This window comes from Heloderma suspectum, chromosome 7 (genome assembly GCF_057233095.1).
Source record: "Heloderma suspectum isolate Gila_16-S chromosome 7, 16-S_ref, whole genome shotgun sequence".
Taxonomy (NCBI): domain Eukaryota; kingdom Metazoa; phylum Chordata; class Lepidosauria; order Squamata; family Helodermatidae; genus Heloderma; species Heloderma suspectum.
Window position 1 is genome coordinate 103,433,306 of NC_139464.1, and position 26,479 is coordinate 103,459,784.

The 26,479-nt window shown below is 41.6% G+C and overlaps 1 protein-coding gene across 3 annotated transcripts in view; it reads left to right on the forward strand.

The window, feature by feature from the left end:
• Window positions 1-26,345, forward strand: part of LAMB4 (laminin subunit beta 4) — an 88,353-nt gene extending 62,008 nt beyond the window's left edge. For all 3 annotated transcript variants that reach the window (XM_084811015.1, XM_084811016.1, XM_084811017.1), the window contains exons 27-39: window positions 471-695; window positions 1,703-1,923; window positions 3,085-3,181; window positions 3,267-3,642; window positions 5,720-5,880; window positions 7,179-7,384; window positions 9,121-9,324; window positions 10,623-10,767; window positions 12,213-12,420; window positions 12,852-12,990; window positions 14,065-14,241; window positions 22,890-23,040; window positions 25,623-26,345. In XM_084811015.1, the coding sequence (XP_084667141.1) occupies window positions 471-695; window positions 1,703-1,923; window positions 3,085-3,181; window positions 3,267-3,642; window positions 5,720-5,880; window positions 7,179-7,384; window positions 9,121-9,324; window positions 10,623-10,767; window positions 12,213-12,420; window positions 12,852-12,990; window positions 14,065-14,241; window positions 22,890-23,040; window positions 25,623-25,762 (2,450 nt within the window). In that variant the 3' untranslated portion in view covers window positions 25,763-26,345. The remainder of the gene's footprint in view (window positions 1-470; window positions 696-1,702; window positions 1,924-3,084; window positions 3,182-3,266; window positions 3,643-5,719; window positions 5,881-7,178; window positions 7,385-9,120; window positions 9,325-10,622; window positions 10,768-12,212; window positions 12,421-12,851; window positions 12,991-14,064; window positions 14,242-22,889; window positions 23,041-25,622) is intronic.
• The last annotated feature ends 134 nt before the right edge of the window (window positions 26,346-26,479 follow it).

Sequence of the window (26,479 nt, forward strand, 5' to 3'; positions counted from 1 at the left end):
CTTAGCGCAATGCCAATACCGTTACCTGTTGTGACAGGTTTTCCGGGGAATCCTGTCACATCAGCCAGCGCTTATTGTCATTGCACTTGAGGTCCCTTATTCTAGCACAATGTCATTTATGTTAGGAATCGTGTTGCATTGGAGACTGCCTGTCGGTAGCATTAGGAATTGGGAGAGCATTGGGAGAGCTGAGCCAGTAGAAGGGGGACAGAAAGATCCAGTGAAGTTTCTATGATTGAGGGCAATGGAAAATGTATTATGTTTCCAAGTGAGGTGGCATGTGGGGGACATAATTTCATAATGTGTGAGGATTTCTGATTACTGAACAGTGACGACTCTGTGTAATTTTACTATGAATTGGGCAGTATAATTTTACTTCTGGAAATGTGAATCTTGTCCTAGGCAGTTGTAATGACTAATTTATGATGAAAATTAATCCACTAAATTCTGTGTAAACTTTTGGTTGTTAGGTGATCGGTGTGATGAGTGCCTTGGTGGGTTCTATGGGAATCCGAAGGTAGCAGCGGGTCAATGTCTCCCCTGCTCCTGCAGTAATAATATTGACGCAGCAGACCCAGACTCATGTAACAAGGATACTGGAGAGTGCTTAAAATGCTTGCACAACACACACGGGCCAGACTGCCAGTTCTGTAAACCTGGTTACTTTGGATCAGCACTGCTGAGGAACTGTAGAAGTAAGCAACCTCTGTAGATTACCAGTCTAGAATTGGGCATTAAACATAAAAATAAAAACATAAAATTATGTGGCTAGAATAAATTATGCACATGAATAAAATTAGTGTGACTTTTCTTATCTAGTATAATTATTCTGGTTACAATGTTTTTGCATAGGGTGGAATGTTTTTGTTTGGGATTAGAATAACAGATGGGAAGAAAGGATAAAACTTTGGAGGGCCAGAGGTGTACTAGTGCTGCAGTTGCCAAGGAGGGTCAAGATAGCATGTTTAAAGAATTCAGTTTTGGGGATACATGAGATAATATTTGTACAACACTCTACCCATCATGAAGTGCTTTAGAAATAATAATATAAACCTTAAAATCAAAGTGAACTTGCTCTAAGATACTCTGAGATGATGGAGGATATGTGCTTCCAAGCTACTTCTAATATTTTCTCCAGGAACAAGCTTACTTCTTATGCAGAGAGTGCCATGACAGTGAGGGTGACACAGGCTGAATATGGGGATTACAAGAGAGGGAGGAATCAAAGATAGAGCCCCTTGGGCGGGTGGGCTGGTGATGACAATGAATGTGGGGAGCAGTCAAAGAAAGGAAGGTTTAGGAAGGACACTTGAGAAGCTCAGTCTTGGGGATATTACATTTGAGATGGCAATGAGACATCCAAGTCTAAATATGAAGACTCCATGTAGAGATGCTGGACTGAACAGAGTGGGAGTGGCTTGGCTGGGGCTTTCTATGAATGGGCTCCTAAAAACCACGGGCTCAGAGGTGTGTAAAGAAAATAGCAAGGGACCAAAAACAGAAAGCCCACCAGAAAGTGGTAAAAGCAGAGGAGCTCCTGTCCATACTGGAAATATAGAACAATTAGGCAGGAAAAGAAGCAGCTGAGAACAGAGTCACAGATAAATTTAAATTATCATCTAAGTTAACCTACAATGCTAGTAGAACATTGTTTTATAACAGATCAGTCATATTCATAAGTATAACTCATATCTTTTTTCAGAATGTAATTGCAACCTTTTGGGTGTGAACCCAGCAGAATGTCCATCTGGAAGTGATGTTTGCATGTGTGACCAGACAACTGGAGAGTGCCCTTGTTTGCCGAATGTCATAGGCTCCAAGTGTGACCAATGTGCTCCTGGCTACTGGAACCTGATCCAGGGAACTGGATGTCACATCTGTGACTGCAATCCAAAACACTCCCAAAATAACTTGTGTGATCAGGCAAGATTATTGAGCTAATCATCAATTTATAAGTTAAAATGTATATTTTAGGATTTCCTCTGCAACAGTGAGAAGAAGGAAATGCATGTACAGGAAGCACATATGAAAATTCGTACTGGGATAGTGAGGGGCAAAACATAATTAGAAGTGACAAGATTGCTAGCCTGGACTCAGTAAAAAGCACGGGAGCCTGTAATCTAAAGATAAAGAGTTAAATACTGATGAAGCTGTTTTTCACGGACCGTTACTAGTCAGGTGATATTACCACCTCTTTCACACAAACACAGGAGCTACTTGCAGGAGCTACTTGCCCATGGTGCAGTCTCATGCCTGTGAACAGCATGTGTGTCCCCAATAACTCCATAGCTGGGAGCAGTCCCATTGGTCTTTCCCATCCTCAGGAGGTGCCAGTTGTGTGGAAATGAGCAATGCGATGGGGCCCTGCCCATGTGCCATTTAATTCACAAACACACACACTCCCAAGGGACTTGTGACTGCACCGTGGGGAACTGGCTCTACTGTTTGCCTGTAGAGAGAGCAATATATTCTCCATGACCCTTTGTATATTCTCTGTGCATAAAAGAGGAATGTCCGAAGACCTCTAGTGGCCTTTGGATTGGTTTAAGCTGCAGCAATGCATGGAATTACCTCTACCTGATCACAATCCTCTGGCAAGCAGCAGCCAACTATAGGCTGGTGCCTCAGTCAAACTGTGGGGGACATTTCTCATTATTCAACTCATTGGTGGAAATAAACAAATTAAGCAAGTTTTCAAGTATTTTTTTAGAGATCAGAACAAGAACAGAAAATAAGTGCTCACATACAAATGAGTTGACAGATGTATTAGCATATCAAAGGCAAATTGTGGAGAGCCAGCATGGTGTAGTGGCTAGAGTGTTGGACTGGGAGTCGGGAGATCTGGGTTCTAGTTCCTGCTCGGCCATGGAAGCTCACTGAGTGACTTTGGGCCAGTCACATCCTCTTAGCCCAACCTACCTCACAGGGTTGTTGTTGTGAGGATAAAATGGAGAGGAGGAGGATTATGTACATCACCTTGGTTTCCTTGAGGAAAAAAGAAAAACAAACAAACAAATAAATAGTATTTGGAAAGTAGGCAGGGAGCCAATTCAGTTAGTTTCTTACTGTAGACTCTTTTTACAGTTTACAGGTCAATGTCCATGTAAATTGGGTTATACTGGAAAACGTTGCGACGTATGTGATGAAAATTATTTTGGCGATCCTCACATCCATTGTATCTGTAAGTAGGATGAAGTTTGTTTCCCTACATATAACTTCAATAGCTGATAACAATAATGATACTGTATTGCTTTTATCCCCACCAGCATGTAAGTGTAACAAGGATGGAACTCTGAAGCCCGAGTGTGATAAAGACACTGGAGCATGCCACTGCCGTGCTGGAGTCACTGGAAGGTTCTGTGACCAATGCGCCCGGGGTTATGACCAAGAATTTCCTTCCTGTCCCCGTTGTCACGTTTGCTTTGATCAGTGGGATAATATAATTAGTTCCTTATCTCAGAAAATCCGAACATTAATGAGATTTGCTGCAACACTAGGAGACAAGAGGAAGACAATTCCTGGCTGTGATATAGACTTCAAAGGCTATGAAGATACAATTTCTGAAATAGAAAGAATATTAAAAAGCCCCATCTTGTCATCAGAGATGCTCTTGAACATTAAGAAGGATCATGACTACATTAGGTAAAATTTATTAGTTAGTTAGTTAGTTGATTTATACCCCACCTTTCTACCCAAAAATGGCACTCAGTATTGGTTTCCTATAACAGTATGTTGCTCAGCCAATCATCATATAACACAATTATAGGGTTACAAATATTACTGTAGGCATCCTGAGGTCTTAGGGTAAGAATAGACAACTAGAAGCTTGGTGTCGAAGTTCAGCCCCCAAAGATTCACATCTGATCCCCAACATAATTCCTGATCCCAAGCACCTTACAGACCGCCCCTCCCCCACACCTCACACCGCTCCATAAATACACTATTATGCCCTTCAGCCATTTTCGCCAACGCTGAGGCACAAGGGGCTCTCTAAGCTTCCTCTCCTGCAGTGTGAATGGCAAGAGAGGCTTTGGCAGAGCACAACGCTTGTTATGTATCTTAGCTGCTCATTCCTTGCACAAGGCAAGATATGGGGAAATGGGGATGAGCAACTGGGGTGGGAGGTTTAGAGTGAATGTCATCTGAGTGGCAAGGGCTGCTCGATCACTAAGAGAAGTTGAGGAGCCCTTCACCCTAATGAAGGTGCAAAATAATTTCTTCTGATGTGCGCATTAGGGAGAGAAGCCTCACGACCAGCCCCAAGCCTCCTAACCTGTTGGTGTGCTGGATCACTTTAACAGGGGGCAAAATAGTTGCTTCCAACGTGCGCATTTGAGGGGAAAGCATCATTGAGCACAATGGGAGTTACTTCTGAGTAGACACTAATTGGTCTGTGCTGGGAAACACAGGATGGGAGACAGGAAACACCCCTTGACTGGGGTCATGGTGAAAGGCACACCCCTGGGCAGGGCTAGCATACCCGAGGTAAATGCGGGGGCTGGGGCACACAACAACTATACCACTGAGAACCCGACTTGAGGAAAAGAATTAGACTTTAAGCAGTCTCAGGAAATCCAGTTTTTCCCTTATAAGTTCCAGGGTGGCTGTTGGATGGCCACAACATCATGTATCCCTAACGATCTCAACACGCAGCCAGCTCAGAGTAAATTGCTGGTGGAGACACCCCCTCTAAGAGCTGAAAGCACTCTGCCTAATCCACTTCTTTAGGTTTGTCAGCTGGACACAGACCCTTTGCAGACACTAATGCCTGGCAGAATACTTTATTTTTAAGCATGAGTTTGTCCTCCACAACCAATTTCCCAGGCTTCAAAAACTTCATACTTTTGGGGTGCAATCCTTTGCAAGTTTAGACAGAAATAACATCCTGCAACTCTAACCATCCCCCAGCCAGCCATGGGAGTTGTAGGACTTATTCCTGTGTCTGAATATGCATAGGATTCCACCATTAAAGTAGTTTCAGCAGTTGCATACACAGAATGGCCTTGTCATGTTTACACAGAGGATTCCTTACTGTGTAACTGCTAACCTCTATAGCCTTGCATCGACCTGGCAAAGAAGTGTACGTCACAGTATTATACAGTAGCAAAAGGAATAGGGCACTTGCTTGTTAAGTCTCTGAGTGTACAGTTATGGCCCAGTTTGAATAGGCAGTTGAATTTTTTAATGTAAGAATTTTTGCATGCATATCTGTAATTCAACATTGCTTAGCATTAGTTTGTTTTCTCTGGTAGTCTTCAGCTCTGTTATTTTAAAAAAATCTTGTTAGGGATTTTAAAATGTATTTGATAGGAGAGTCACATCTTAATGTCATAATTTCAAAAAAGATGCGAGTATTTGGGGCTTTCCACCCCAACATGATCCTAGGATAACCTTTTGAAACTGTGGTGCCTCAAATTGGCATTTCCTTTACATTTAACATATGCTGCCATTCCAACTGATGCAACAAAACTTTTCAAAGTTTGGAATGCATCAGTTGTAAATATTACTAATGTGAACCAGAAAACTACTTTTAAATCAAATGTACACCCTTGTCAATGTGAAAACCCAATTTTATTTTGTTGCAAGTGCCACTTCTGAAAACAGGCCGAAAGAATTTACGTTATTTGCAGATCAAATACTAGGTTAGATGCTAAATCTAGCTAAAATACTATTATTAACAGTAAATCAAAGATTACTGCTGCTCTGTTGTTCTTTTTAGACAAAAGGTTTCACAAATGTATCTGCAACCTGACTTTGTGGATCAGTTTCCTGACTTCAGCAGGATGATGGAAGACTTAAGGAAAGATGCCGACCAGCTTTCTGAAACCCTACAAAAGAGAACTGAGCTGCATCAAAGGATTAATCATGTGCACATCCAAGGTATTAAATGCCATAACATTGAAATTTAAAAGGTTTTCACTAGCTTCCAACACAGATGTTTCAGACCTTCAGAATTTAACTTTAACTTTAAAATTTTAATTGTTCATGGTGGAAATTTGAAAACTCGGTTACTAGCCATGTTGAGTAGCTTTCATAACCCATGGTTTCAGTCATCCAAAAATTCACAAAGTCGTGGTGAATTTAGGACAGGAATACAATTCAAATCCAATCGTGTCTATTTCAGTCCACAGAACATAGAAAAAAATCTGATTTAAGTATATCCAAACAACTAAAGGCAGTAAAATTCAAAAAGAAAGCTAAAGTGGAAAACAAAGAGCTGCTTTTCTGCGGACTGACAGTAGGTCATGTCTGCACTATGTATATAAAACAGTTTCAGAACCATTTTAACCATCAAGCCTTTTCTCAAAGATTCCTGGGAATCCTAAATTTGTGAAGGTCTCAAGACAACTTTGAGATCTGGAGCCCTGTTCATTGGTTGGGAGCCATGAATATCAAATAGACCTAAACACGCTCACATTGATAATGGACTAGCGTTTGCAAGATTTTTTGTACTTGTGTGTGAATAACTGTAAAACTCATCTCGAATGTGAAGTTCCATTGGTGTATTTAGCTTTGTGCCATCTAAAAGTACGCATGAGGGGGGGCCCAGCCTGGACCCAGCTGCTATTCATATGTATGTTAAAAGTGGAATGGGCTGAAGGTACATGATGCAGCCACCTTGCTTAAGCTAAGCAGGTCTGGGTCTGGTCTATGCCTGCCTGGGAACCCTACATATGGAAGAAAGATGAGGATTTAAATGAACTACATAAATGAATGGTATCATTTTCCATGTCTCACTTAGTGCCATTATGTGACATATATTTTGTGCTAGCAGTGTGCGATGAACATGGAAGATATAGCCTGGAAGTGTGTGTGTTGGGTGCGGGGGCAGAGGGACTGCAATTGGCACCAATGGATACTTCCATTCTGGGGCTAATAGCAGCTTGGGGTGAAGGCACAATGGTCACTGGGACTCTGGCAGGGGAGGAAAGGGTTAAAAAAAGCCTTCCTCACACATCATTCCAACAAAATTTGGGAGCCCCCAAAGCAATTATCAACTGACAGTAAAAACAAAAAATGAAACAAACACAACTTCAAGTGACATATTGAGCATCATTTCTAGTTTGGGCCTCAGTTGTCCTTGAAGAAGGACAATAATTTAGTGGGTCTCGTCCTGAATATATTGTGAACTGAAAGTATGTTAGCTGCTACATGTAAATGAGTATCATTTATTTCAGATTCCCTTAACAAAATAAGGGACTCTTACCAAATAATGTCATCTGCTGGAGAGAGAATCAATGGAACAAAGTCTATCATAATGCATGGAGGAAAAACCAGAAGCACTATACATGCCATGTTAGATGATTTGGTCCCGATGGAAAGCATGACACTGGATCAGCTGATGACATTCAAGACTTCAGATATTCAACATCTAAATGAAAAGGTAAGATTATTAGTTTGTTGGAGGAATTTCTGCTTTACTGTACAGAATGAAGACACAGCGCTATCAGTTAATTCATTACAATAGGACATACTTGTAGCAATGCTGGTGTGACATCAAATGTGTGTGTTTTGTTTTGTGTTGTTAATTGTGTAAGCTGCCCTGAGAAGTAGGAAGTTAGCCACTTTGGAAGGCTTTGGCCTGATAAAGTGGGATATATGTTTTTAACCTTAATTACAATCAGCCCATAAACCAACCCTAGCCAGCAGGCCATTGGGATGATGGGAGCTGTAGTCCCATCATCCCAATGGGCCACCTGGTTTGAGAAGAACTGTATAAGCTAAAGCTGCAGTACTCTGCATACTTCCTTGAAAGTGAGCCCCATTAAAATCAATGGATCCACAAGTCTGGATCCATTGGATCCAGACTTATGATTAACTTAAGTCCCATTGATTTCAGTGGGTCTACTCAAAGTATGACTAAGTCTGGATCCAATCCAATGGGTCATAATCACTAGTAAAAGTGGTTCAGATTGCTATATAAAAAATAAGAAACATGCTTAGTAGAACTGTCTATTGCTATACTGCAGTGTGAATGCATGTCTGGTGTGAACAGGACTTAATGTATACAAGAGAGGAAAAGGCCATGTTTACAGAACCCAAGACAGTAGCTTTTAATCTGTGCTCCAGGAAATCCTGAAGCGCCTCAGAAACCTATTAATAATTCCTCAATGAAAACATTAGTAATAATGGTGGACAGGCTTCCCTTAGATTGAGACTGTCTTGGTGTGTCTCACTGTCAACCTTCCCCGGCAATGCACTGTGAGTGTTCAGGATCAAAGGAAATATGGTGCCCAGTTGCATATTGTCTTTCCTGATGTTTTTCCTTTTGTTTTGCAAAATGCTACTGCAGAGGCTGCAATCTGCAGTGAAAGCCCTGGGCATTGGGGTGTGGGGGTTTCATAACCCTTTCCCCTTGTGTGATTTCTTACTTACATGGGGTGATTTTTCAAACAAAAACCAACTGAAGGAATCTCAGATGCACGTGGGATAATAATGAGGCACAACAGACCTGGCTTGTGCGCTGTATGTTCCATAAAACACAGCCCAGATCCCTTTGCAACACACATAGGTTCCAGGGTTTGTGTTGGTGGTTCCTTAACAGACAAATAACTGTGGAATGGGTTCTCTAAAGGCAGAACATTTTTGAAAATGACTCGCTTAAGAGAAAGCTTTCAACTTCCACCTTTCTGAGAAAGAAGAGGAATATGATACTTTTACATTCTCTTCTAGCATGTTCCTTTAACACCGGCTTTCTTCACACTGAGCTTTTATCCTCCGATTGAGATGGCTCCTTCACGGGAGTTTGCGGGCTCTTTACATGATGCCATGAACCTCCAAGGTGTCTCCTGCACTAAATGCCCTTTGTTCCATTTTTAAATAGATCACAGATAATGAGCTATCTAGTTACCCCATTATGTTCTGCTTCAGTTTCCTCTGTGAAAAGAGTAGAAATGGCAAGAGGAGCGAGATCAATGAAAGATAATGGAAGACTCAGATACAGGGAGAAGGAGGGGAGAAGGGGAGGGGGGAAAGGAAGCGGGTGAAAAAGGGAGTCATCATGATCCTGCATTTAAAATGGAAGCAGAAAGCTCTGTTTCAAAGGCAGGATTTTAGGCTGGTGTAGAGATGCCCATTGTATTATTGCTTCTTGGCATCAATACATCTGTTTTCATGCAGATATGTGGGGTACCAGGAAACTTGCCCTGTATCGTGGCAGAATGTGGTGGTGCTTTATGTCACGACAACCAGGGAAACAAACATTGCGGTGGTCCAAACTGTAATGGAGCACTCCCGCTTTCTACAAATGCCATTGGAAAAGCTGGTGAAACAGCCATCTTGTTAAAGAACTTGACCATTCAAATGCAAGGATCTGACAATAAGGTATTGTATGTACAGCGGTGGTATGTTTCAACATATTTATTGCACTTTTTAATTTCAAAGGGTTTTACAATCTTTATATTCCTTGCAAGATAGGTCAGTAGTTTTCCCACTTAACTGATAGGAAACTAAGACAGTGTGTGTGCATGTGTAATATGTCCACAGTACCTGGGAGTCCAGGACTGAGGTAGAATTTGTACTCAGATGCCCAGGTCCAAGTCTAACCCCTTGTTCAGGCCCAGCTAGTGAGAGTGCTGGTATGGCAGAGGAGTACAAAGCCAAGAAACAGGGAACCCCACAAGGAATGCCAGAAAAGCCAAAAGCAAGGGGGTACACAAAGGATGTTGAATTCAAATGAAAACTATTGCAACACATTTTGGATCCAAACGTGTTGGAACTGTTTTCACTGAATTAAACATTATTTTTGTCTCCTCCTTTGCTTTTGGCTTTTGTGGCAGAGGAGTGGGCAAGGTGTTCCATGCAGACTATTTCGTGCCATCTTCCCGTTTTTGCTGGGGAAGGATTGTGTGTATTGCATATGGGCCTCCCTCTTGTACATGGTGGAGGGAAGAGGGTGGCCACCTGCTCCTAAAGACCAACTAGTGTCTAAATCGGCTAACCAGTTTATCCATGCTGGCACTCACACTGTAAGTCTTAGATGCCCTCGGAACTGGAATATTCAGAACGGCCAAGTCTGAATTGCAAGAGTAGCATGGAGGCTGCTCCTCAGTGGCTGCTTCGGTACTGCACTAACAGTGTAGGAAGGGAGGGACCACGTGGCAAGAACCACGCTAATGCTGCCTCCCCTCTGCATGCAATTCTTCCCACATAATCCAGCCCCACTTATGTGCTTCCTCCACTACTACATTACCACAGTAATGAAGGTAATAGCAGTGGGAATGCAGCAGTCATGGTTCCTGCCGATTTAGGACAATTTTGATTGCTAAGCCAGGTGCTAGGTATGTTAAGCTTCAGCTTCTAGGTGGTACTACCATTAGGGTAAGGAAAACTCTTTGGTTTAGGATGAGATTGGTTGATGAAAATTATTCCCTAGGACTAGACTTAAGCTTGACCGTCTCATCACCCCACCCATAGGCTCCTTAGCTTAAGCCTGGCTTAGTGCTAGAGTTTAGGATCCAGATAGACTGAGAAGCTAGAATTAGAAAAAACTGACAGGATTATTACCTCTTGGAACATCCTATCAATTATGTATGTAGGGAGATCAAATACATTGAGGAAAGTAAATAAGTGAAAGTTAATACTAAGACAGATCAATGCATTATTTAAATATATATTCATAGACTGAAAATATCAGGAAAATGACCGAGGATACCCAGAAAAAAGCCTCAGTGATAAATGAAGAGCTGGAGAAAGGTAAACAGAAAATAGAAAAGGAAGGAGAAAACATCAAAGATCTCATCAAGAAAGTGAAGAACTTTCTCTTAGGTAAATTTGCTGGAAAACCCTTCTTCTGTCTTCGATAAGGCTGTATATTCATGTAGTATCTTAGAGGAATCCTGTTTGGCACATGTTTTATAAACTCACTTAATACTTAGCATTTTTGAGTGTTCAGCATACTTGAGGTATTATCTCATATCCCTGTAAGGATTTTTTTTAATGGTAAACAAACAGAATACAAAAGAGAAATAGCAAAAATACATTTTTGTCAGGCCTTATATATCCACAATGTTGATTCCAAACAAGACCATTTATTGGCAACCTTAAGTATTTGATGAAATCTAGTTCTTCTGTGAGTTACTAACCCTGTAAGGAGCAAAAGTGGCCAGACTTCAGGCTTGTCAGGTCCAATCTGTTTTTTTACTGGAACCGCAAGATCCATCAACCAGCACTGGGTGCGAAAGACACACATTTAGAATTAAAGAGCACAGTGCCTCTGAGCACCTACTGAGCCTAAGAATTTGTTTTCAGTATCAGAACTGAACTGAGCTCAAGGTCCTTTCACCCAAAAGTCCAGTCCTAGTTACCCCAAGACTTTTATTCCTTTCAGCAGCCTAGTCTAGATCAGGAAAATAATTTTGCTGTTGCTATTGTTAAACAATTGGGAGCCAGAAACCCTTGCCTATCTACTGCAAGTGAGACACAGAGATCTACCAGTAGATCTTGATCTGCTTTTTGTCCACCCCTGTTGTAAAGTTTTCAGATTTTATTATCTAGCCATGGCTGAGTATTGTTGAAACTCTCACTGGATGATCATGCACTCTGTGGCTGATCTCACTTCTCTTCGTTTATCTCTCTGCCTGCCTTTTAGGGAATAGAATCAGTGAATAAGGTCTCCTTTAAAAACACCACCACCCAAAGGATTAACAGCAGTTGTCTGGAGGAGACAATTTGGGTCAGAATGTGGTGCTGTGGGGAGGATGTATTTACCCTTCCCCCTGCTGCCCCCCACCCCATCCCATCCCATCCACAACACATGCCACTCTCTTGTGAAAAATCCCTCTCCTAAAGTTGCTATTTTCTCCACAGGGTGAATTTCATACAGGTACCATACAGAGTTGCTTACTTAGATAAACTTTTATTAACAATGAACCCCCCCACACACACACACAAAAACAGAATCATGATATTGTATTACAAAATGTTCACGAGAATAAGGAGCATAGGAAGCTGCCTTATACTGGGTGAGACCATCAGTCCATCTAACCTAGTGTTGCCTGCACTGACTGCCAGAGGCTCTCCAGGGTTCCAGGCAGCATTCTTTCCCAGTCCTACCAGGAGATGCCAGGGATTGATTCTGGGACCTTCTGCATGGAAAGCAGGGGCTCTACCGCTGAGCTATTTCCTCCTTGCTGAGCAAATCAGCTTCACAGTATTAATGCCAAAGGTGCAAAAGCATGGAACTTACACAGCCCTCTCCTCCTTTTTCCCAGAGGAGAGTGCTCCACCAGAAGACATAGAGAAAGTTGCAAATTACATCCTGGACATCAACTTGCCAGGTATGCCCCAAGAGCAAACAAATGTGCTTGATAAACTCAAGAGCCTGATGATGCGCTGTGAGGACTCTGCAACTTATGTGAATGAGTTAAATAAGCAAGTGGAAGAGACGCAGGAAGTTTTGGCGAAAGCACAAGAAACTGAGTAAGTACAATAAGTCTCTTAGTTCTGGCTGTCAGGTGAAAACCAACCCTAAATCATAGGAAATTATATTTTTCTATCTGCTTTTGTTTATTTTTATGAAGTGCAGTCAAATACCTACATGTTACCAGTCACCCAGTGGGTAGACCAGTGTGAACTGAATCAGCCGAATAGTCTAAACATTCTCTTTTATAGTAACATTCTTACATATCCTCTCCCTGCATCTAAATTTTGATTATAAGGTTCTTGGGCCCAAGACCTTGCTTTTTTTGTTTATTTCTCTGTAAAGCGCTCTCTCTCTCTCTCTCTGTCTCTCTCCACACACACACACACACACACACACACAGATGGTGCTATATAATGATAATAGTACTTGAACCTAATGTGTTCCTTGCATTTCTGCAGATTTGGGCTATATTTTTGTTTCTACTTAGGGAAGCAGTGAAAGTTCTTCCAACTCCTGATGAAGTAATAAGCAACTTGAAAGAAGTGGAAAATATTCAAGGGCAAACCAGAGATGACATTGCAAAGTTAAATGGAAAAATAGAAGAAACGAAAGCAAAAATCTCAGAGGTATCCTCGCATCTCTTGCAATTAACTTAAGTCATTCAAAAGCAATGTATGTGCAAATAAGAAAATGTCAATGGCATTTATTTTCCAATACTCCCAGTTCTTGGTTCAGTTGGCTACAACTCAATATGAAAGCATTCAGCTTTCTTGAACTATTACTGATGAATTACTGATCATATCAACTTTTGAAGGTAACAGAACTGCTCTTCTTCATTGTGGCATGCGTTGTGGCATGTGTTTTCATGTTACATTTCGAAAAAGTGGCATGAAGCTTCCCAGTAACTTACGTATTCAAAATAACATACTCTGTCTCACACACACACACACACACACACACACACTTAATTCTGTTGTTTCTCTCAGCTTTGAGCTTTAACATAGCATTGGGATAAGTTAGACACCAACTCCCACAAGGCTGCAGCCAGGGCTCCTGTTGATAGAACACTACCACCCCCACTTTTGATCTGCCTCCTGCCTTAGTTCTGTGGGCCAAGTCAGGTCTCAGGTAGGTGGGAAAGGTCTGGATGAGAGAGTCGCATATGGGATGTGAAGGCAATAAACACAGAAACTAGAATTTTCCTTCCCTTGATCTTCATAGAAGGACTTTGTACATGTGTGTAAAGACCAAATGAGTATGACTGTATGTGTCTGTACTGTGCATATCTGGTTGTCATTTTGTATTCAGTCAGGACTCCTGTGCCATCAAAAGCTGCATTACAGACAAATTCAACAGGTGCAGAGATAGGGAAGCATAATCTGTTGCACTTGACAATATCCAGAAGTTTTTAACTTCAATGCCCATCTGCCACAACCAGCATGGCCCGTAGTCAAGAATGCTGTAGTCCAAAACATCTGGAGGGCACCAGGTTGGGGAAGGCTGCTCTATCGTGTCTCCTGCCCACACTGGAGTATATCCTCGTACAGCTTTCTCAGTCCACTTCATGCATCTGGAGAAATAAACTATTACCTTAGAAAAGCTGGTGTCATAATATGCCAGTTAGTTTCTAAGCTTCCTCCCTGCACTCTTTGTCTTGTTGAGTTACGAATATTCCATTGATTATTATTGTTCTTCTGCAGGCTGGGAACCAAATGAACAAGACTGATGCTGAATTACAGGACTTTTCAGAAAAACAGTCAGAGATGGAAGTTAAAATGACTTCCCTGAAAACTAAAATGCAAATGAATAAGAACCAACTAACAAATGCAAGATCAGAGGCAGAAAAAGCACAGAATCAAGCTATGACAACTAACAAGGTAATATATCTCTGCCATTTGAATAAGAAGCAGAAAATGAGTGTGCCTAATGAGATGTATAGTAACTTACATGCATTTATTTCCTCCTGTTAAGCCCTGATCCACTGAAAGTAACTCACTGGGAATTACTTTAGTATAGACTTGCATACATTTACAGTGTACTTTTTGTTGAAATGAATTCGACTTACAGATAATTTATTTAAAATATTCATAGGCTACCTTTAAGGGAAAACCCCTCCCAAGTCAGCTTTAAATAAATAATAATAATAATAATAATAATAATAATAATAATAAATCAATAACACAAAACTAGAACCAGAATTAACCAGTAAGAGCCAACAGCAACCTTAAAACCAGCCAAAATATATTAAAATAACAAACTAAACGTCCATTCAGCAGCTCAATTAAAAAACCTTAAGAGAAGGCCATCAAGAATAAATGCATCTTTAGGGCTCTTCTGAAGAACTCTAAGGATGGAACATGAGGCACCCCAGTTGGTCATAAGCTCTGTAGGCATGGGACCACTACCAGAAAACATTCTGTTTCATTCGTGTGATTATAAAAGTATGAATGGCATTTTTTAGACCAGAGCTGTATTGCTCAATCCTATGCAAGTTTACTCTGAAGTCATCCCTGCTGAGTTCAGTTCAGTGAGTCATACTGAAAAGTAAGCATTCATAAGACTGCAGCTGTAAAGCCAGATCAGATGTAAATTTACTTGGAAATAAGTCCTGTGAGTTCAGTGGGCTTATTCCAAATATGCAAATTTAGGATTGTACACTTAGCCTTTATGTGTGTGCTGTGCTTCACATACATTTTCCTTTTAATCCTTGCAACGGTCATGTAAAGTAGGACACTATTATTATCATTGCCATGTTACACATGGGGGCGGGGTGAGGTTAAGAGTCAGTGGCCCAGTTTGCAGGTAATGACCACCCCATGGATAGCTGTGATGGAAGCGAGTGAGCTGGTGTCTGAACCTGGGACTCTGGGTCGTTGAGGGAGAAACAAGCCAGGGCTTTAACCCATGGTTTGTTGCTGGGTTAAAACTCTGGGTTGTTTCTCCCTCAACAGCCCAGAGTGTCAGATTCGAACATTGTGCCAAACAACCCAGGAATGGGCTTTGCAAAGTGGAAGCAGGAGAGTGCTTGGGAGGCAGAACGCTTGTTTGCTCCTGCATGGTCACAACTAACCCATGGTTTAAACAACCTGTGGGAGCTTGCCTAAAGCCACCTCCTGTTTTCATAGCTGAGGTAAGATTTTGAACCAGAGGCTTCCTGGGTCACAGCTCCTGTTCTTAACTATAAAAAGGTAAAGGTGTCCCCAACCAGTCGTGTCCGACTCTAGGGTGCGTTCTTAACTATAGTTCCTATCTAAAAATGTATTTTCAAAACAGAATTCTACAGGTTTAGAAGTATTTTCTCACTTTTTTAGAAGGCAGTAATTATGTCCTGTTAACTGGCGTTATGTAATATAGCCTGAGGGTACAATAATGCTTTTCTACTAAACAGGTCTTGGCTTTTCCAGTGCCTGGCTGGAAGACAACATAGTACCTCCATGTAAGCTGTTCTGTGCTTCCTGAAGGAAAATTAGACTAGAAATATAATCAATGTTCCCATTAAACTTTTAATATACAAGTTATCAGAATTCTGAATTATCTTTTGCCCAGGTCACCAGCAGAGGGAGGGGTCTGTTTTTGAGGGATAAAATTTTATGTTATTTTGTGGGATAAAATGGCAGTGGGGGTGGGGCAGGAATAGTCATGTGAATTTTCCTTAAGCCTTATATTGTCCCATCTCATACACTGTTTTGGTTTATCACAAATAAAATCTTTGAGTCTATTCATGAAGTAAGCAAATATGCAGTTAGTCTGCCTAATTCACAACCGCTTTGCTTGTGTACTTTCCCGTAAAATAAATGAGTGAATTAGCCGGGCACAACCAATCACAACCTATTATAACTACAGTAGAGGCTAAAAAAAAAAGAGAGAACATTAACAGTTTTGCACAACACCCACCTTTTCTCACTTTGTACTAATCCTTCCAGTAATTGAAAGGGTCCATCATAGAATCATAGAATAGTAGGGTTGGAAGGGGCCTACAAGGCCATCAAGTCCAACCCCCTACTCAATGCAGGAATCCAAGTCAGAGCATCCCTGACAGATGGCTGTCCAGCCTCGTCTTGAACGCCTCCAGTGTGGGAGAGCCCACCACCTCCCTAGGTCATTGGTTCCATTGTCGTATTGCTCTAACAGTCAGGAGGTTTATCCTGATGTTCAGCCAGAATCTGGCTTCCTGTAACTTGAGCCAATTATTCTGTGTCCTGCACTCTGGGATGATCAAGAAGAGATCCTGGCCTTCCTCTCTGTGACAACCTTTCAAGTACTTGAAAAGCGCTCTCATATCTCCCCTCAGTCTTCTCTTCTCTTCTCAAGGCTAAACATGACCAGTTCTTTCAGTCTCTCTTCATAGGGCTTTGTTTCCAGTCCCCTGATCATCTTTGTTGCCCTCCTCTGAACCCTCTCCAGTTTGTCTGCATCCTTCTTAAAGTGCGGTGCCCAGAACTGGACACAGTACTCCTGATAAGGCCTAACCAGTGCTGAGTAGAGGGGAACTAGTACTTCCTGGGATTTGGAAGCTATGCTTCTATGAATGCAGCCCAAAAGAGCATTTGCCTTTTTTGTAGCCACATCACATTGTTGGCTCATATTCAGCTTGTGATCGACAACAAATCATATTGTTGATGACAATACATCAATCAATACATCAGACAAAATGACATACAATCATTGCACAGCCAAACTGAAAGCTTTAGCAACTGTAAAGGATGGGACAGACTCTTTAACGTCACTTGCTATCCTGCCACAAAGTAGTTGTGTTGTTGTTGTTGTTGTTCAGTCATTCAGTCGTGTCCGACTCTTCGTGACCCCATGGACCATAGCACGCCAGGCCTTCCTGTCCTCCGCTCTCTCCCAGAGTGTGCTCAAATTCATATTAATTGCATCGGTGATGCTATCTAGCCGCCTCATCCTCTGCCGTCTCCTTCTCCTTTTGCCTTCAATCTTTCCCAGCATCAGGGTCTTTTCCAGAGAGTTTTCTCTTTGCATTAGGTGGCCAAAATATTTGAGCTTCAGTAGCAGTATCTGTCCTTCCAATGAGCAGTCAGGGTTGATTTCCTTTAAGATTGACTGATTTGTCCTCCTTGCAGTCCAGGGGACTCGTAAGAGTCTTCTCCAGCGCCACAGTTCAAAAGCATCAATTCTTCAACGCTCAGCCTTCCTTATAGTCCAGCTCTCACAGCCATACATTACTACTGGGAAAACCATAGCTTTGATTATACAAACCTTTGTTGGCAAGGTGATGTCTCTGCTTCTTACTATGCTGTCTAGGTTTGCCATTGCTTTCCTCCCAAGGAGCAAGCGTCTTTTAATTTCTTGGCTACAGTCACAATCTGCGGTGATCTTGGAGCCCAAGAAAGTAAAATCTGTCACTGCTTCCATTTCTTCCCCTTCTATATGCCAGGAAGTGATGGGGCCAGATGCCATGATCTTAGTTTTTTTAATGTTGAGTTTCAGACCAGCTTTTGCACTCTCCACTTTCACCCTCAACAAGAGGCTCTTTAGATCCTCTTCACTTTCTGCCATTAGGGTGGTATCGTCTGCGTATCTGAGGTTGTTGGTAATTCTCACAGCAATCTTAATTCTGACCTGTGATTCATCCAACCCAGCATTTCTCATGATGTACTCTGCATATAAATTAAATAAACAGGACGACAATATACAGCCTTGTCGTACTCCTTTCCCAATTTTGAACCAATCTGCTGTTCCATGTCCAGTTCTTACTGTTGCTTCTTGACCCTCGTACAGGTTTCTCAGGAGACAGGTAAGGTGGTCTGGTACTCCCATCTCTTTCAGAATTTGCCACAGTTTGTTGTGATCCACACAATCAAAGGCTTTAGCGTAGTCAACAAAGCAGAAATAGACGTTCTTCTGGAATTCTCTTGCTTTCTCCATGATCCAGCGAATGTTGGCGATTTGATCTCTAGTTCCTCTGCCTCTTTGAAACCCTGCTTGTACTTCCGGTAGTTCTCGGTTCACATACTGCTGAAGCCTAGCTTGTAGGATTTTGAGCATCACCTTGCTGGCATGTGAAATGAGCACAATTGTGCGGTAGTTTGAACACTCTTTGGCGTTGCCCTTCTTTGGAATTGGAATGTAAACTAACCTTTTCCAGTCTTGTGGCCACTGTTGAGTGTTCCAAATTTGCTAGCATATTGAGTGTAGCACTTTAACAGCATCATCTTTAAGGATTTTAAATAGCTCAGCTGGAATACTATCATCTCCGCTAGCTTTGTTGTTAGTAATACTTCCTAAGGCCCACTTGACTTCACCCTCTAGGATGTCTGGCTCAAGTTCAGTGACCACACTATCATGGCTATCAGGGACATTAAGATCTTTCCTGTATAGTTCTTCTGTGTATTCTTTTCACCTCTTCGTAATCTCATCTGCTTCTGTGAGGTCCCTGCCTTCTTTGTCCTTTATCATGCCCGTCTTTGCACAAAATGTTCCCTTAAGATCTCCAATTTTCTTGAAGAGATCTCTAGTCTTTCCCATTCTAGTGTTTTCCTCGATTTCTTTGCATTGTTCATTTAAGAAGGCCTTCTTGTCTCTCCTTGCTATTCTCTGGAACCCTGCATTCAGTTGGATATATCTTCCCCTTTCTCCCTTGCTTTTCGCTTCCCTTCTTTCCTCAGCTACTTGTAAAGCCTCATCAGACAGCCACTTTGCTTTCTTGCAATTCTTTTTCTTTGGGATGGATTTCATTGCTGCCTCCTGAACAATGTTACGGACCGCCGTCCATAGTTCCTCAGGCACTCTGTCTATCAGGTCTAATCCCTTAAATCTATTCGTCACCTCCACTGTATATTCATAAGGGATATGATTTAGGTCATATCTGAATGGTTTAGTGGTTTTCCCTAAGTTCTTCAATTTAAGCCAAAATTTTGCAACAAGAAGCAGCTCATGATCTGAGCCACAGTCAGCTCCAGGTCTTGTTTTTACTGACGGTATAGAGCTTCTCCATCTTTGGCTGCAAAGGACATAATCAATCTGATTTCGGTACTGACCATCTGGTGATGTCCATGTGTAGAGTCGCCTCTTGTGCCGTTGGAAAAGAGTGTTTGCTATGGCAAAACTCTATTAGCCTTTGTCCTGCTTCATTTTGTACACCAAGGCCATGCTTGCCTGTTATCCCGGTGATTTCTTGACTTTCTACTTTAGCATTCCAATCCTCTATGATGAAAGGGACATCTTTTTTTGGTGTTAGTTCCAGAAGGTGTTGTAGGTCTTCATAGAACCCATCAACCTCAGCTTCTTTGGCCTCAGTGGTTGGGGCATAGACTTGAATTACTGTGATGTTGAATGGTTTGCCTTGGATTCGTACTGAGATCCTTCTATTGTTTTTGAGATTGTACTGCAGTACTGCTTTTCCCACCCTTTTGTTGACTACGAGTGCTACTCCATTTCTTCTAAGGGATTCTTGCCCACAGTAGTAGATTTAATGGTCACCTGAATTAAATTCGCCCATGCTTGTCCATTTTAGTTCGCTGATTCCCAAGATGTCGATGTTCAGTCTTGCCATCTCATGTTTGACCACCTCCAGCTTACCTTGAGTCATTGATCTGACATTCCAGGTTCCTAGACAATATTGTTCTTTACAGCATTGGATTTTCTTTTCACCACCAGACACATCCACAGCTGAGTGTCCTTTCGACTTTGGCCTAGCCGCTTCACTCTTTGTGGCGCTACTTGGAAATACCCTCTGCTCTTCCCCAGTAGTATATTGGACACCTTCCGACCTGAGGGGCTCATCTTCCGACATCATATCTTTTAGCCTTGTGATACGTTCCATGGGGTTTTCTTGGCAAGAATACTGGAGTGGGTTGCCATTTCCTTCTCCAGTGGACCACATTTTGTCGGAATTCTCTGCCATGACCTGTCCGTCTTGGGTGGCCCTGCACGGCATAGCTTTTGGCTTCACTGAGTTATGCAAGCCCCTTTGCCACAACAAGGCAATGATATGAGTCCACTCTAAAGAGTGTAATCAACCCTATCACGGCTTGAGAGACTGCAATATAATCGACTACACTGGCACTGAGGTGGTTAATAAAGGTAAATTCTCCTGTTAAATCCTCGGACAGGGAGCCATTCAAAATGGGAAGTCCAGTCTGAAAAAACATTTGGATAAACAGCTTCCCTTGGGTGTTTATTATATAATCTTTAGATTGTCTACCCTCTAACAGTGGAAAGTCATCCAGAGAGAAATGTGTGGATTGCTTTATTGCATTCCAGTTTGGACCAAACTGGGCATTAAAATCACCATCTAATATCAAATGGGCTCCAGGGAACTGAGTCTGCAGGGCAAACAAATAATCTATAAGATTTCCCCAAACATTCTCGCAGTAATAGATTGATTTCCAAGGAGAAATATATACATTTACCATAAAATATTTTATTGAATTAATTTTAAAAAATACAGCCAAAGCCCAGGGTTGCAAATGATTAATTATACAACTTTCCCTTTTCAACGAGGTTGATATACAGCAGGCTAAACCACCCCAAGGGTGCCCCATACCTCTAGGAGAATGTGTGGAGACTGCATTGGTTTTATAGTCACTCAGAAAAATTTCCCCAGTACACAGCATTTCCTGGAGAAATATATTATTGTAAGATTTAAGGTTCCTTCTAAAGGAGCCATCTGACTTTTTGTTGGACCAACCCGAGATATTCCAGGAGACACACTTAATTCTCTAAGGCCTTGTTTTGTCAAGAAGAACACGATTTGATCTATCGAGGGATCAGAGTACATGACACCATTTAGGCATGAAGTACTTTTCTTTATCAGATTATCCACCTGGGGGTTGTTAGATGCTGGAACCATTATAGTATTAATTTCAGCCACCACTGTTTTCTGATTCTTTTGGGATTTCAGCTGGAAATTATCAATATTATAATTAATCATAGTATTGATCGAAGAAATTTCAGGGCCTGAAGAAAGATCTTGTTTGGGCGAAGAGCTAACAAAGCTGGTACCCTGGGCTTTATTTTCTGTGGAGCCTGGTCACTAGTCTCCATATCTGTATTCCTAATATCTGCCCCCTGATATGTAAAATTGATAAACATTTCAGTGTCAGACCATTCTAAAACATTCTGTGACCTATTCAAAGTTAAAGAATACTGGTCTATAGATTTCCTTCTGGGTACCTGGTTGAGTAATGGTGTTAATAGCGATGTTCTAAAAACTCTTCTAACTCTAACTTCATATTTACCCAATTGGTACCTAGCAGCAAAAAATTATTTAGCCAGAGCAGGTGAATCAAAAGTTATTATACATCTCTTTAAATATAAGGACTCCAGGAGTCTATGTACAGTTTTAAGGTTTCTTGGGTAAACCCTGAAGTTCACTAGCTCATTCAGATTATACACAATTCTGTTCCCCCCCCCTGCCCCGCAACTTGGCAACACTCCATTCGGTAAAGGGAATATTTCAAAAGCTACCTGGTCTGGGATTAAAATTAAACTCCCCTTATAGTGCAACTCCTTCAGTGCTACTGTTTCTCTGTAACCAGCAGCGCTCAGACGTTTCGAGAGCTGAGGAGTGATAAATTGCAGACCCACAAGTATCTTCACTTCCTGATTTGCTTCTTGATTGACTCCAGCCCTCAAATCCTTAAGGAGCTGTAAGATCTCATCAAATCGTTTTATACATCCAACAACAGAAACAAATGATTAGTTTATCATTTATGGCACCAAGAGTCCCAAAAATATTAGTTTAAGTTGTAACAGTTAACAAGCACTTGTCTGCCATAACATCAGTAATTGCTGTATTCACATAATCAGGCTGCAGTCCGATGTCCTCCTGTCTCTCTTCGTTCTTTCTCTCTGGCACTCCGCATTTTCCATCAGGGGAGGGGCCAAAGTTGAATAATAGTTGGAAAAAGAGACAGAAAATGCCAAGATACTGGAGCTACCAAGCACAAAGCTGTCAATTTTAGATTGTTTGGAATTTGGGAGGGCTGGAGATTCCGACTGGTCTCTCAATTTCTTTTTCTTGCTATGCATTCATAAACAGTGATAAAATGCTAAGCAGCAGCACTCTGTGGCCTCTTCCGCTTGATAAGAACTGATAAACTCTGAAGAACAGTGAGGAGAAAGTTTGCAAAAATTCTACAGCTTATGTTTATAAAGTCTGTGGAAAGCATTCAAAACACAGTCCAAACACCAAGAGCTCTTGCAATATCTCCCCACAGCTGATAGCAATTTGAATAAATTAAACCTTGGAACAACCAAAACACATGTGGCTTTTCTAGCACAAGCTTAAACAAAGAATAAAAGTTAAGATGAACAATTTAAAAATGTCACCCATTTTGTATCCTTAAAAAAAAAAATTAAAAGTTTAAAACTAAAACAAACCAAAGGAAAGGCTGCTACTCATCCAGTACATTATTTTTAATAGGAAGATGCTGGACAAGTTGGATTATTAAACAAAATTATCTCTCTCCCTCCTCCACCCCGCTGTCTCCCTCTCTTTCTTTTACATGTCATATAACTTGTTGGGAAGTATTGTCAAATACAGTATTTGCTATTGCAGGAATTTGCTAATCTTAAAAAAGAATATGCCAACTTGCAAGAACTGAAAGCCAAAGGCCTTCCACTGAAAACCTTAGAGAAACTGAACCAACTGAAAAAAGAGGCAGAGGAATTGGCTAAAGAGACGGAAGAGAAAACAAAAAGACTAGCAGGTATACATCTTGCACTTATACGCTCACAGTGACATATGAATACCTTGCATGCCATGAATATTGTTATATTGTACTGCTACCCTGGCACAATGCCGATCCTGCCTGCTTTTGCCTTGCATAGCAGACGAAGGAACCATTACATGTTTGACAACAAGTGGTACTGTTACACTCACCATGTTCGGTCCCATCACTTTGCGAAGTTTGGTTTCCTTTGGAAGTGGTCACAGAAGGCTCAGGGTGTTTTGTAACCTTTGTGTATTTACAAATATACAGGCTGAGCGTAAGTGGAGATGAAGCTTAATCACTCCAGCTAATAACTCAAATCCACTGTTCCCTCATCAGATCTCTAGGGAAACAGAGCCAGCACTCCAAGATGCTATTAACTTTTCAGAGCCCCACACATAGCTCTCTCACTTTGTCTGACACTAACTACAATCTCTTCTTCACATACAGACGATGACCTGGTTCGCATGATCACTTATTAGCCACGGTGCACTACAGTGCCCACAGGTGCCCGGTTGGCAATCCAAGCCCCCACCGCTGCAGCTTCTCGTTACATGCGAACCTGGTGAGGTGGGTTGTTGGGGTGGTTGACAAGCTACCAAAAAACCATGGGCTGTTTTAGGATTGCAGGGTTGCTTCTCAACCACCCCAACAACCCACCCTTGCCAGTTTCACACATAACATGAAGCTACAGCATGCCCCCACCATGCCCCAAATATTCAAAATGGCAGCTGCCACCCATGGTGGCTTCTTGTTAAGTGTGAACTGGGCCTCTGTCTGACACAAACTGCACTATTTTCTTCACATACAAACACTGGATTACAACATCTTCAACAGGGAGGAGGGAAGAATGGTATTCTCTTTCCTTTTCAGATACTTGCTGGCTATTGAGAACTATCAGCTAATTATTTATTTCCCAAGCCGCATATTTCCTCTAATTTACCTAACAATGAGATACTTGCCAAGCTGGGCTAAGACTATTAAGATAATCTCCTGTCCAACCAGTTTGGCCATTTTAGCAGACTCTTACCCAGACCCCAATCTTACAATCATGAAATCACCAAGTTGGAAGGTATCTTTGGAGGTCATCTAGTCCAACCCCAAATCTCATAATGGTATATTGTATTTTATTGTATTTCATTTCACACACACACACACACACACACACGTCACACTAGCTGTCTGAAAAGGTAACATCATCTAGAACAGTGGTTTTCAAATGGTGTTCTGGGCAACTCTAAGGTTCCTCAGCAGATTACCGTGGATATCTCAATGAGAAGATCAGTGATGATGGACTAATGTCTCAGAAAGACAGAATGTCTCAGAAAGAAAGTTGCTCACCACTACTGGTGTTCCCTTGCAATACACAGCCATTCCAAGCGTTGGCTGTGTTTAAGGGCAAGCATGGACAACTTCAGGCTTCCAAGATCTACTTTGTTCTTTACCAGAATCCCAAGAGCCATCAGTTGGAACCAGGTGCAAAATAGTGGCACAGGGACAATACTAATTACCTGCTCCAGCCAATGAGCTATGTGTTGGGATGACTGGCACATACAATTACGGAGTCAACATCTAAGCTACTACAGAACAGGATTCTAACAGTCTAATTTAGAAGGAGCAAAAAGCTACTGTTAAACAATTAGAGGGCAGAAACCCTTTCCAATCAACTGCCAATCATCCAGCAGTCTACCATTATCTCCTACCGTCTTTCTGTCCCTCTTCTGGGGCACATTCTCAGTTCAGGCTGAATCATTCAGTAACAGATAGAGGTTTTGTGACAGAAATGCAAAGAAAAATAGATGTGTGTGGCACACCTGTATTCCTGCTTACCTCAACCAATGGGGGAGTGAGGGTGGGTGGTTGATGGGACTTGGAAGTGATCAGGCAGGAGATGCCATGGCTGCCTCTGTGTCACAGAGATTTAAGAGTGCTTGGGTTGCAATTGCAGGGAAGTAGATTTCACCAGTGGGGGCTGGTGGCTGTGATGTCCATGGGGCAGTGAATCTGCTTGGGGTTCAGTCAGAACCAGTCAGAACTCTAAAGGAGCTATCCAAGGTGCTTCCATACCTTGGACAGCTCCTTTCAAGTTCTGACTGAAACTGTTTCTGGGTGTGCGCACGTGTGTGTGTGTGTGTAATGAAATACAACAAAATACAATATACTGTTATGAGATTTGGGGTTGGATTAACCTTCCCACTGATATTGGCGGCGGCACCCTCCACTGGATTTCACCTAAATATTAGGAGAAATTTCCTAATGGTAAAGAGCTGTTTAAGGGTGGAACAGATTGCCTTGGGAGAAAATAAGGTCCCTTTTGCTGTAGATATTTAAGCAGAGGCTGGACAAGCCATCTGCCAAGGATGCTATAGCTGCAGATTCCTGCACTGAGCAGGGAGTTGGACTAGATGACTTCCAAGGTCCCTTCTCAATCTAAACTTCTATGATTCTATAACCGTAATGAAGGGATTCCTTGGCTGACAAGCTGATATGAAAAGGGTTCCCTACTGATGTAGACTATAACAGAGAAATTAGGATTTTATTTACCTAGCGGTGCACATCATATTACTTTTTTATTTCAGATTTAGAAAAGAAGATACATGATCTGAACCAGATTAAACAAAGTAAGGCTGATCTGCTGAAACAACTGGAGGATCAAGTCATAGCCATTAAAAATGAGATTACTCAGCAGTCAAATAGATATGAAACTTGCAAAAGTTAGTCTAAGACTACAATGAAGTAACTGGAAATCAACAAAGAGCTTTCTGTAATTATTTTGTAATGATGAACATTTTATAAACTGCATTACTCTTATAGCACTAAGGTGTTGTTGTATTAGTTACTGTTTACACATGAAGAAATGCAGTCCTACTTTTTGTATGGCAAATCCTATGCACATTTTCTCAGAAGTAATTTCCATTGAGTTCAGTGAGTCTTATCCCTGAGTAAGTGTGCATAGGATTGCAACATTATGTTCCTGTTTACTTTACAAAGTATGGAATGATATAATTGGTAAAGAGGCAGCATAAGAACCACCTGGATTATATTAAAGGGTCCATGTAGTCCAACATTCTAGAAATCAGAGAGCTATCTTCAAATAACCCTGAAGTCATTTATATTATTATTTATCTTACAGTGAAAAAGATGAATCAATCTGAGACCTATTGACTCTCTCAGATCATGCTGTTTTCTGATTCATTTCCTGAGCATGTGAAATAAAGGGGAAATTATACTCAGATTTTGAATTGAGTAGTTCAAAATCCCTCTCCACAACCCTGGCTACTTTCCCCTCCATCGGGCTTCAAATGTATAAAATTGTAAACATGCGTCTGCAATCCAGGAGGGTAGAGCAGCTTGGGGAAATTTTGTGCAGATAATGTTTTTAGTGCCCCCCACCCCACAAGTCCTTCCACTCAAAATTGCATTCCCCCAAGGCTTT